At 46.7% G+C, this 12300-nt stretch overlaps 1 protein-coding gene across 1 annotated transcript in view; it reads left to right on the top strand.

Annotated features, from left to right (window-relative positions):
* Pitpnc1 (phosphatidylinositol transfer protein cytoplasmic 1) overlaps positions 1-12300 on the top strand; it is a 111997-nt gene that overhangs the window by 14742 nt on the left and 84955 nt on the right. The window contains exon 5 of the mRNA XM_028780563.1: positions 11383-11454. Within this exon, the coding sequence (XP_028636396.1) occupies positions 11383-11454 (72 nt within the window). The remainder of the gene's footprint in view (positions 1-11382; positions 11455-12300) is intronic.

Here is a 12300-nt window from a genome sequence, read left to right as displayed (position 1 = left end):
AGAGAGAGAGAGAGAGAGAGAGAGAGAGAGAGAGAGAGAGAGAGAGAACAATAAAAATGAAAGCTACCTACTTGCCTGCTGTCCAAAGCTGCAGGCTTCCTCTTACCTCATAAGCAACACAAACTTTTCCTCCTGACTAGTGCCTCTGACCCCAGCATCCAGGAGACTCTAAACCCTTTACCTGGTACCCGGTCTCAGTCATGCTCTAGAACATTCTATATGTGAGTCTCCTGTTGGTGAAAAGAAACACTGACAGTTTTATTAATGACTCCATCTCAAGTTGAAATTCCCTGGATGACATTAATTGACAGTGTATCTACAGTACCAGGCAATCATCGCCATGGCCAGGGGACTCCCTTAGAAGGGCGATCCTGAGTCCTTGTGGAGCTTTATGTCCATTAGTACACATCATACTCTGTTAGGACAGGATAGCAAGGAACAAATTGGGCCACAGATAAAAGTAAAGGGAAGGCTTTTGTAGAAGTCTATAAATACGTCGTGACCCCAAGAGAGGCTTCTTAAATCTCTTGACTCCCTGGTAAAGTTCTGATCTCAGATAAGAGAAGATTCAGCCCGGTGACTGAAGAGATAGCATGACGATGTTAACTAAGGCCTTTTGGGAGAAATGGGAGGATCAGAAGTTCAAGGTCGTCCTTGGCTGTGTAGCAGATTCCCAAGTCAGCCTGGGTTACTTGAGGCACTGTCTCAAAAAAATAATAATTACAATAAACTCAAAAGTGCTTTGAATTCTATTGAACTATCACACCCCTGTCTGATCCCTTCTGGTTATAAATTGTCCAGATTGAGGCTGATGTGTGTGAGGTCAGTACCAACGGAGTGAGTACCTCTCGAGCCTGCCCCACACGTGCTTTCTTCAGCTACGTCACAGCGCTAGTTACGGTGTACAGCCCTGCAGGTTAAAGTACACGAAGGTTATTAGAATTTGGGGGAGGTTTTGCATGTAGTGGCTGCAGGACACACTGGGAAGCTGAGCAACTCAAGCTACAGCCCCCAGTTGTCCAAACACTGGGCCCCCTCTTAATTCTAAAAAAGCCACTTAGTAGAGTGATGGTGTATGTGCTTACCCCAGAGAGGCACACAACCTGGGTTGAGTCTCAACCCCTCCCTTGTTTGCCTTTCACACTGAGCACACTGCTGGCCCTTGGTGGGTCCTTGCTTCTTTGTCCAGTTAGGATTAGATGGGAACTAAAGAATTATTTAATGAGTTCAAGGATGTCAATTATTTCAGACAATACTTGAAAGTAAGTACATAGACTGTTGGGTTTGCCTCAGTGTTAGGTCCTGGGTGGAACACTTATGTGTCTGCTCTGGATCATCATTTTTTTTTTTCATAGATGCACCTAGACTTCTTACAGTCAGGATGCACCTGGATAATAACAAGTGTTGAAGAGAGGGTATGGTCATCAGAACCTTCACACTGCTGGTGACCTTTGGAGTCACCTGACAACTTCCCAAAAGATTAAACATAGACTTACTCTGCTGACTCATTCAACACTTTCATTCTAGGTATCTACCCAAGAGAAATGAAAACTCATACCCACACAGAAACTAGTGTAAGAGTACTCTCACAATGCCATTGTTTATAACAGCCAAAAGGTAGGAGTGAGGGAAATAGGTAGGGAACATCTGTGCAACTGTAATCCCAGAACTTGAGATTGAAGCATACAATGACAAATTCAGCCCAGCAACTGATGAATGGAGAAATTAATTGTGGTATATCCATACAGTGGAATACAACTGTGCCAGGAAAAAAGATGAGGTGCTGTTACATGGTGCCGTGTGAAAGAGACTAAACACAAAAGGGCACATGTTGTATTCAATTTGTATGAGTTGACTAAGCATAGAGACCACGGAGCAGCAGTAGCTTCTGGTATGATGCTGGGGGAGGCAGGAACTGGCAAGTGAGTGCTCTTAGGTGCAGAGTTTCTCCAAGGATGATGAACCCATCTTGAAATTTGATGTGGTTGCACAACTCGAGTCACACTGGACATCATTAACAAGTGTCCCTACTATGCATCCATTATACTAAGGAAGTTAGTTTCTTCTTTTGGTGCTGTGGATAAACTCCAGGGCATCACACATGCTAAACGTGTGCTCTGCCACCTCACACACACAAACCATAGGCTGTACCACTTCTACCACTTCACACACAAAAATCAAAAATCATGCGCTGTACCACTGAGCTAACCCACATCTCAGCCTCTGAAAAAACAACAACAATTATCTAGAGGAAAGTCATCAGAGAAAGCCCCAAAAGCTGTGTTATCAGGACCAGCAGATGAGGCTCCATCATGTATGATAGAAATAAGCTTTCATGGAGAATCTTTTTTTTTGTTTGTTTGTTTGTTTTGTTTTTCGAGACAGGGTTTCTCTGTGTAGCCCTGGCTGTCCTGGAACTCACTCTGTAGACCAGGCTGGCCTTGAACTCAGAAATCCGCCTGCCTCTGCCTCCCAAGTGCTGGGATTAAAGGTCTGTGCCACCACCACCCAGCCTCATGGAGAATCTTAATTGTATTTTTTGCTATAAAGTACCCAAGCTTACATCACGTCAGCTCTAAGTCACATGCCAAAGGAATATTGCACCCTCGATGACAATCTTTGAAGTGAATGGTCTCACAGAAATTTGGCCATTCCCTGCTTCTGAAGGTCAAGGACCCTGGGGACCTTTGGACTTGTCCCCATGGCCACTATATTCTTGCTGTGCCAGAGGTGACATTTACAGCAAGGATCCCTCCCCCCCACCGCACCTGCCCCGTCCTGCAGTGCTGCCCTGACACGCACCCCTCAGGTAGACTCTGACATTCCCATGAGTATTTGCCTCTTTCTCTTTAAGACTTCAATTTGCTTACATTTAGTTTTGTTCTCATAAGTGTTTCTTATCACCATAGCAACCCTAATCAATCACAGGACCAAAAATAGCTCTTTCGTTTCTTCCAAAGCGCGTCTGTAGTGGATTGGGGGTGCAGCTCCACCTTGCATTCGGTACAGGCTGCTCGCAGTTCCCGACAGTGAACCTGGGAGAGCTCCTGTCTGGAAATTATTCTTGCAGAGGCCCAGACGCCTCACGTCTCCCTCCCTCATCACCTCTCAAAACTTCAAATAGTTTCTTTCTTTCTTTTTCTTTTTTCCCAGTGTTCAACAGAGAATCATCCCCTCTGCACGCTAGGTCTTTCTGCTAGAGATTTTGCCAGTACTGTATGATCACGTTTCAGTGGGAGGTTTAACTCAATAGATTCTAATGGGATGGATCGCCAATTAACCATGCACAGATACGGCACACAAAGCCAGGGGTGGTGGCAGGGAACAGATGGTGGGGACCCCAGTGCCATTCTTCTTGGGGAAAATCAAAGATACAGTAATAAGACAGCGTCTGTCCTGTTGCCCTGGCTTCTTGATGGCCTTGGTGCTGTTTTAGGGAGGGGAAAGCGCCCAGGAGTCAATGTCCGTAAGCAGAATCATCACACCTGGCTCCCAGGGTTCCCAGTTGCTACATTTTCTTTCTTTTTCAATGCTATTGTAACTTCTTTGAGCCTTGGGTTTTGTAAACTGAGCGAACTGGTGGTGGCCATATTAGTCTTTATGTATAGGAGACAGAAAGGCCCCTGGTGGGACTTTCGTTTCTCTGCATGAAGTGGTCAGGCGATAGGATGCAAGCTGAAAGAGGATATGATTCTTCATATCCACAGTAGCAGGGCAGGCTACCATTCATGTAGTGGGAAGGACCAGTCAGGTTCAGCCTATGTTAACTACTCCAGCAAGACCAAGGCTTCATCCTGTTCTCTCCTGAGTTCATAGTGCCAGGTCTCTCTGCACTTCCGCCCTGTTAGCTCCTCCACGCTGCTCTGGGAGTCCCATAGATAGGAGTACACAGAATTGTCCAGTGACACCCCAAGCCTCTTCCACCAGAAACTGCCTAGCCTCAGACATTCACTGTCCCCTTCAATCTTTGCTGAATAGCTATGATGCTGATACCGTCGCCATGTGTATAGTCGAGGATGTTTAAGCTCAGGCTGATGAAGGCATCTGCAGACAATCACCAAGTTCATAAGCAAAGAACCTGGGGCTTGAGCAAACGTCTGTTTCCCTCCAAACATGGATCTTGTTTCTAACACAACACCATCCTTCTTCTATGTGTACAAGATGCACATTTCTGGATATGGGCAGCCGCGGGGGGCAAGCTCCTGGTGTCAGTGGGCCATAAGCAGTGGACATTGACAAAGCCCTTGTAGGTTGGATGACTAAGTCAGGAGGAGGATGGGGTCCCCTGGGTGTGTTCAAACCTCAAAGTGAGTCACACTTTCATGGATGAGGGCCCGAGGGGCCATCTGGAAGGGAGCAGTGGGCAGGCTCTTCCATTGCCATGGGCAGGTGTCCCACAAAACTCAGCAACTGCAAACATTGTCAGTTTAGTATCTTACTGTCTCCACGGGAGTAGGAATGTCTGCCTAGCTTAGCTGAGTCCTTGGCTGGGTTGAAACTGAAGAGTCAGCCATGGTTTGTGTTTCATCAGTCTTCTGGGTTCCCCTTTGTTCTCAGTCCTTCACTTCCCTGTGACCAAAGGACTGAGTTCACACTCTCCCTTCAAGGCTTTACCCTTGAGCTGAGGTTGTCAGGCTAGCATGGGCTACTTAGTGAAATCCTGTCCAAATGAACAGGTAAGCAAATCTTCGGTACACAGATTAAATCTCAGGACTGTTGATGAGAGATTCCACACATTGTCATCTGAGTTGAGCCAGAGTCAGGTCTATCCTGGGATGCATGCAACCTGTGGGCCACAGGTAAGACACATCTCCTCAGATAGCATCTTCGAAGCCCAGCCAGCCCCTTGTATTCTCAGAATGGAAGGACAGGTGCCTGTGGCTCTGAGGCCATCTCAGAACTCTGTCCACTGTGACTTTAGAGTCTTTACTTAGGGGCGTAGGTCTCTTGATACACTCTGTACTCCCGAATGATTCTTAGAAAGCTCAGAAATCTCCTGGATCTGTTAGACTTCTACCTGCTGTAGACAATGGCTCAGCCGCTGGTATCTCTCTTCCTCACAGCAGGTTCAGGTACGATTGTATCAGAGTCCCTGAGGACTGACATGGGTAAAAAAACAGAATCAATCCCACAAGTCATCCTCTAACCCCCATATATATAGCTCAGGTTAGAATGAATTCTTAGCACACATAAGGTCCTGGGCTGCCGGGTGGTGGTGGCGCACGCCTTTAATCCCAGCACTTGGGAGGCAGAGGCAGGCAGATTTCTGAGTTTGAGAGTTTGAGGCTAGCCTGGTCTACAGAGTGAGTTCCAGGACAGCCAGGGCTACACAGAGAAACCCTGTCTCGAAAAAACCAAAAAAAAAAAAAAAAAAAAAAAAAAAGGCCCTGGGTTGCAACTCCAATCTAGAAAAAGAGAAATGTCTGGAGAAATGTTTTCATGGTTAAGAATGTGTTTTGCTCATGCAGGGAACCGAAGTTTAGTTCCCACTGTTCCCATTGGGCAGCTCATAACCACCTTTGACACCAACTCCAGGGATTCAGTATCATCTCCTGGCTTCCTTAGACACTGCACTTATGTGTGCATGCACGTACAAACACACATGATTTTTAGAAAGTTATAATATCTTGCTTTAAAAGAGGAAGAGGAGACACAGATATCAAGGTTATGTGACAGAGTTATACACCCCAAAGCCAGGATTTCTTGGGTCTATCAGAAGTTGGAGGAGCCCAGGACAGCTTCTCTGGTGCTAGAGGAGGGAGTGTGGTCTTGTCTATGCCTGGATTGAAGGTTTCCAGCCTCCAGAGATGGGCAATAACAAATATCTGTTGTTTGAAGCCATCAAGTTCATGGTAATTCATTTAAATGTCTCTAGGAAATCAGAACAGGACAGGTGAACCTGCATGTTCAGCTCAGACCTTTGGGGTTGGTGAGTCTGTAGGCCTGGGGTGGGTGGCCCACGGCAGCTGGAGCTGTGGGAAGTTGGAATTAGAGGTGTTGGTTTGGGAAGTAGCTTTACAAAGTGGTCTTGGAAAAGCAGAAGTGGTTGAGATGGGGGTGGGGTGCTGGAGCAGGGAAAGGAGAGGGTGGTAGGACAGATTAAATCAGGGTGCACGGGCGTGGAGGCTGCAAAGCCAGCTGCTGTGCAGAGTGGAGGAATTGTGTGGGCATATGGCCAGTGAGGGCATCTCCAGGGTGTGGATGGAAAGATGCTGCTGGCTCAGAAATGCTTTGAGATTCTCTTTTCCATCCCAGACTACACTGGGTGAGAAGAGGAGAGGGGCCGAAGGGGAGCCAGCAATCTCTGTCGTTTGGAGGTGAAGACAGAGAGACAGGGTTGGTTATAGATGAGCAAGAAGCAGTCGAAAAACTTGGTGTTTGTCTGTAAGACTTAGGACAGTGCAGGCTGGAAGGATGAAGGCTCAAATTAGCACCCGGGGAACAAGCCAGGTAAGCATAACTAAAAAAACATAAACTCCAGGTTCAGAAAAAGTAGAACAAGATAAAAGAAATGTAATGCCCTCCTCTGGCCTTCTGGACCCTGTGTGTACACACACACACACACACACACACACACACACACACAAACTGTGTACATGAATAAAATACTTCCTGTGTTTGGAGGGACATGAAAAGGAGATAGGGAGAAAATAATCAATCAATTAAACAAGGTTCCGGGCAAGATGTATAAATGTGTTTTCCTTACTATACAGCCACTTTGTACTAGGCTAGACAGTGTTTGTACAATCACTGATCTTCTGAGTTTCCTACAGAGTAGATGGAGAAGGATCTTCCCCATTCTGGAATAGCTGAGGCTGGGGGACAGTAAAATTTAAGATATTTTTCCCTTTTGAGCCCAAGTCATTGACAAGAACACCAGTTCTTTTTGTTGTGGTATCCTGTGATAGGGAGACAAAGAATGAGGTTCTTCTCTGATTCTCAAGGAGTAAGGAGTGAAAATAAGTAACTGAAGAACCGGCAGTGGAGGAAGCGTGCTGCCGGTGTTCTTACCGTGAGGTCTCTGTCCTCATCAAACTGTGAGTCAAAATTGTGAGATTTGGGCCAGCAAAATGGCTCAGTGGGTGAAAGTACCCCTCGACAAGTCTGACAACCTGAGTTCCTGTCCCCCAGACCCACATAACAGGAGGAGAGAACCAACTCTTACAAGTTTGCCCCTATACACATGTGGTAACATGGATGCCCCCACACACACACTAATAAATTAATCTAAATGTTTTTAAAAGTGGGGAAGAAAGAGAAGAAAAAGAACAACTTCCAGAGAAGAAGACTGAAGGTTGGGAGGGGTGCTTAGGATAGCTCAGTTTCTAAAGGAGAAATGGAAGACTGTCTAATAATGGAGATTTGCTGGCTGTCTATAGACACTGCATGAGACACATAGGTTTATTCGTGTGTGTGTGTGTGTGTGTGTGTGTGTGTGTGTGTGTGTGTGAAGGCTCATCATCATCAGGCCCCAGGTTCTAATCTTAAAATAAACATTTTGGACTTGAGAATTGGCTCAATGGTTAAGAGCACTTGGTGGCTTTTCCAAAGAACCAGGGTTCAATTCCCAGTACCCACTTAATGGCCAAGAACCATCTGTAACTATAGTCTCAGGGCATCTGGTGCCCTCTTCTGGTTTCCACAGGTACTATATGTATGTGGTGCACAGACATACATGCAGGCAAAAAAAACAAAAACCAAAACCAACAAAAAAACCCATACACATAAAATAAAAACAAATAAAATCTCAAAACATTAAAAAACAACAACAAAACCTCAAAACATTACTGAAGATGAACAACTCACTCAAGAGTTTAATAACAGTTTTAAAGCAACTATAGCCATAGGGGCTTCTGATTTTCTTTATATGCAATGTGTTTGCATGTGGGTGGGTGTGCATGTATGTTACATGTGTGTCATGGCGCAACTGTAGAGGTTGGAGGACAGTTTGTGGGAGTCAGTTCTTCTCGCCCACCATTTGGGTTCTGGTGGCTGAACTCATACTGTCCGTCTTGGTAGTGTGTCCCCTTGCCCCCTGAGCCTTCTGATTTTGCCTTGAGATTCTCATGTGCCAGCAACCCAGGAAGAAGCCATAAGATGTCCCACTGGGGATTATTAGCCCCAGCCCCACCTCACCACCCAACCCCAAATTCTCCAACCCTAGATAGGGCTTCTTAGGTCTTCAGAGCATCCTCTTGCTGCCTTGCTGAGGGCAGATGCACCTGCAGCCCTCTTGCAGGCAGAGGAAAACAACCTCCCTCCTCCACTCCAAATAGCAACACCTGTGAATTTGCATGCACGCTTTTTTTGCATTTTGTATTTGGGTTTGAAACCCAAACGCTGGAGTTTATTTGCTTGACCTAGATAAGTGGTTTAGAAGATTAACTTGGGGTGGGGGGAGGGGGAAGGGGGGAACCACAGGGTGGTGAGAGAACCTAATGGGTTAAATACTTGTACACAAGCATGAGGACCTGAACTTGGATCCTGGACTCTCACATCAAAAACTAGACGTGTTGGGACACCTGTGGTGTCTGTGCTAGGGAAACAGGAGAATTCCCTGGGGCTCTGAAGTCACACAGCTTAGTCGATCAGCAAGTCTCAGGTTACACAAGAGACTTTGTGATAGAGCAAGACACTCAGGGGCACGTCTACACAGACACTTAGTTACACCTCCGTGGAGTTTTCGGTTGGTGACACAGACCGATTCCCACCCTGCCTTGCCGCCTTCTCTGGCTCCTCATTGGATTGACCCTCGGATGAGTCACAGATTTGCAAGGACAAATATTGATTTCCCTGAAGATAAGAGGGTTTCTTCGCAAGGACGTCTCCCCCGAGCTCGTGAATCAATCGAGGCCAGGGGGCCTTCAAGGGCACCAGCGTCTTGACTGGTGATGACCAGCCTCCCTCCCTGGAAGTCCCTGGAAATGGGTGTGAGGGCAGAGTGGTTACCGAGTGAGAGGTTGGATGAGAGACAGCGGGGGAGGTGTTAATAAATCACCACAGCGCCTCAGGCCTCCATCGAGGCAATTACTGGGATTGGTCATCTCTGTGTTTCCTTAGTCACAGCTTGGATTGCTTCTCTCAGATTAAGGCAGGTAGATACCAGGTGCACGAGGCATGTGGTTTCAGGGAAATTAGCCACGGTACATCCTTGGCTTCTTCTACAGGCATGCCTAGGGTCAGCTGGGTTGACAGGGGAATGTAGTTACAGCGGAAGGGAGCACACGAGATGCAGGCTGCCGTATTAGTAGATGCTGAGACTTTAGCTGTCCCAGCTTTCCTTTGCCTGCCCATGAAAAGGGAAGTAAGCCAGTCTCCCTACAGGGCCGTGCCCAGCAAGTCCCTGACCGTTTATCCAGCTTACATTACTAGACCCCACCTCCAGGCTTTCGGAATCAGATTCTCTAGGGTAGATGCTGGAACATTACAAAATGCTGCTGCTACCACTGAACTGGACACCCGGCTTCGAGAACCACTGAGTATAGTACTCAAGAATATGGATACTGGGACCCAACTACTTAGCTTTCAGTCCGGATTCTGTACAGTACCGGCTGTGTGATTGTTGGCCATTTACTTAACCTGCCTATGGCTCCATTCCTCATCTTGAGAAGAGGGATAATAATATTAGCATTTACTCCTTGGGGAATTTGCAAGCATCCAAGAACTCGGAAACATTCAGAGAATGGCAGGGGCAGAGAACATAGCCTCTTGGGACTGTGACCAGGACAAACCATGTCTCTTGTATCTAATACCTGCAGGTCCCAGGGAAATCACTGGGTCATTTAAAGCATTAGCCTTCAAGCTCATCTCTGAGGTCCAAGAAAGATAATGCCCAGCTCAGTGCCAGGAGGAAGCTGGATACACCCAAATCCATCAGCATCCTCTTCTCAGGCTGCCTGACCTCATAGAGACACCATCGGGCCTGGTGAGACACAGACATTAGGGCAGCCCTGCACATAAAGCCTCTCTCCGTCACACATTAGCCAGACCCCCTGCAGCCTCGGGCTGGTCACTGCTGTTCACCAATGGCTTTACTTGTTGCTCAGTTGTACATACGTGGTTCCGTTCTAAAGATCAAACTCAAGACCTTACACACACTACGCACGTGTTCCACCTTGAGCTGTGATCCCAGCTGTATTGTTAGTTAGATAATTTATTTATTCTTTCTAATGTCACTAGTACATAATGGGTTAAGAGAGAGGGGTTAGGAAGACAACTGTTGAAATTCCAGTCTTTTCTTCAACCTTATTTCTAGGCTAGGTTTCTCTTCTTGTTTCTACTGTGCTGGCTACCCCAGGCTAGCTGGCCCATAAGCTTCCAGAAAAGTCTTGCCTCTGCTTCCCGTTTGCCATAGAAAGACTGGGAGTACAGATTTGCGTTAACACATCCGGCTTTTTTTTTTTCCATGAATTCCAGGGATTGAACTCAGGTCGTCAGACTTGAGTGGCAAGTAGTTTCCTGTTGAGTCATCTTACTAGCCCCTTAAACTTATGTATTAAAATGACGAATTCTAGAGGCTGGAGAGCTTGCTTGTTAGGTAAAACAATTGCTGGGCAAGCATGGGGATCTTTGCTTAGATCCCAGCACCCACATAAAATACAAGAGCAGTGGTATCGTGATCTCAGCGGGGGGTAGGGAAAGATGGAAGCAAGCAGATACAAAGACAGCACACACCCTTCAAACCAGCACTGGAGGCAGAGGCAGCTAGATCTCTGTGTTGGGGCCAGACTGGTTTACAGAGGGAGTTCCAGGACATTCAGGACCACATAGAGAGACCCTGTCTCATAAATGTGCGAGTGCGTGTGTACACACACACACACACACACACACACACACACAAGCAAAAGGTGGAGTGTGATTGAGGAAAATACCCATCAGAGGCCATCAGCTTCTCTGTGTTCACATGCATGCCCACACACACATGTATGTACACATACAGGACACACGTACACCTATCTGACCAATAATCTCTGTTCTCAAGGTTGTACTGTGTCACACCCTCCCCCTAATTTTATATGCACCTTACCATATGGGTTAAGATCAGGTCCCTAGTGAGCAGCAGGTGAGCTCCCAGTCCTGGAGTTGGCCACTGTAACAGGTGTCTACATAGCCATGCCCATGTCCAGATTCTTAGCACATATTCCCTTTGGAAATGTCCTGGTCCACACCCCTTCCAACACTACTTACTGCCTCTGGTCCAACTATCGAAAGAAATGATGTTCACGGCGGTGGCTTCTCCTACAGAATGAAGTTATTAACGTATGGCTTACTGTATCTGCTGTAGACCTGTGCTCCCAATCTAATGGTCAGCCAAGCAGCCCCACGCCACACTAAAGACAGAAGGAAAACACAGTGCTGATCTTTGTCTGCTTTCCTCCACAGTGTTCCTTCCTGCCGAAATTCTCCATCCACATAGAAACCAAGTACGAAGACAACAAGGGAAGTAACGACAGTGTGAGTAGCCCTCTCATAGCCTCTCGATCTGCGCCTCACGGGTCCCAGCCCTGGACTATGCCTGGGACCTCAGAGAGGCCCCGGCCCTGGCCCACTAGGACCAGGCATGGAATATTGAATAGTCTGACTTTGCTGTCTTCTAATGTGTGTGTCTTTCCGATGGGCCTTTCTACAATGGAAATGATAGCTGAGAGTGGAGAGGAAACCCAGAAACATCTTAAAACTTCCTGCCCAGGACCAAATTCCTCACAAGGCATGGCTATATTTGTGGGGCAGGGACTATGCTTTGCGATTCATCTACTTGGCTAGACTGTAAAGAGTGAACTAGCAGATGCCAGAGCTGCTGGGTACCTTCTGTGTGATCTGCTCTCCTGCCTCTCCCTAAGCTACCTCGGGTTAGGTCATTCTCCTTAGTGCTGAGAATACAAGATATCTAATTTAAAAGGGACTTTGCCTAGATGGAGTTTCCATTCCCAAGAGGTGACGCTCAATACTGCGTTTTATTAAAGTTCACTGAAAGAAGACATTCATTCAGATTCATTCATTCACTCACTCACTCACTCATTCACGAATTCATTCATTATTTAGCAAGGAGGCATTAAACACCTGTTTATATATCACCACATGAGTCATTTGGAGGTCTTAAAAATGCAAGAATGCGCCGGGCAGTGGTGTTGCACACCTTTAATCCCAGCACTTGGGAGGCAGAGGCAGGCGGATTTCTGAGTTCAAAGCCAGCCTGGTCTACAGAGTTCCAGGACAGCCAGGGCTACACAGAGAAACCCTGTCTCAAAAAAACAAGAAAGAAAGAAAGAAAGAAAGAAAGAAAGAAAGAAAGAAAGAAAG

The sequence above is a fragment of the Grammomys surdaster genome, unplaced genomic scaffold (assembly GCF_004785775.1).
Source record: "Grammomys surdaster isolate TR1022 unplaced genomic scaffold, NIH_TR_1.0 371, whole genome shotgun sequence".
In the NCBI taxonomy this organism is placed as follows: domain Eukaryota; kingdom Metazoa; phylum Chordata; class Mammalia; order Rodentia; family Muridae; genus Grammomys; species Grammomys surdaster.
Note: the sequence above shows the minus strand (reverse complement) of the source record. Positions and strands in the feature narration are given on the sequence as shown.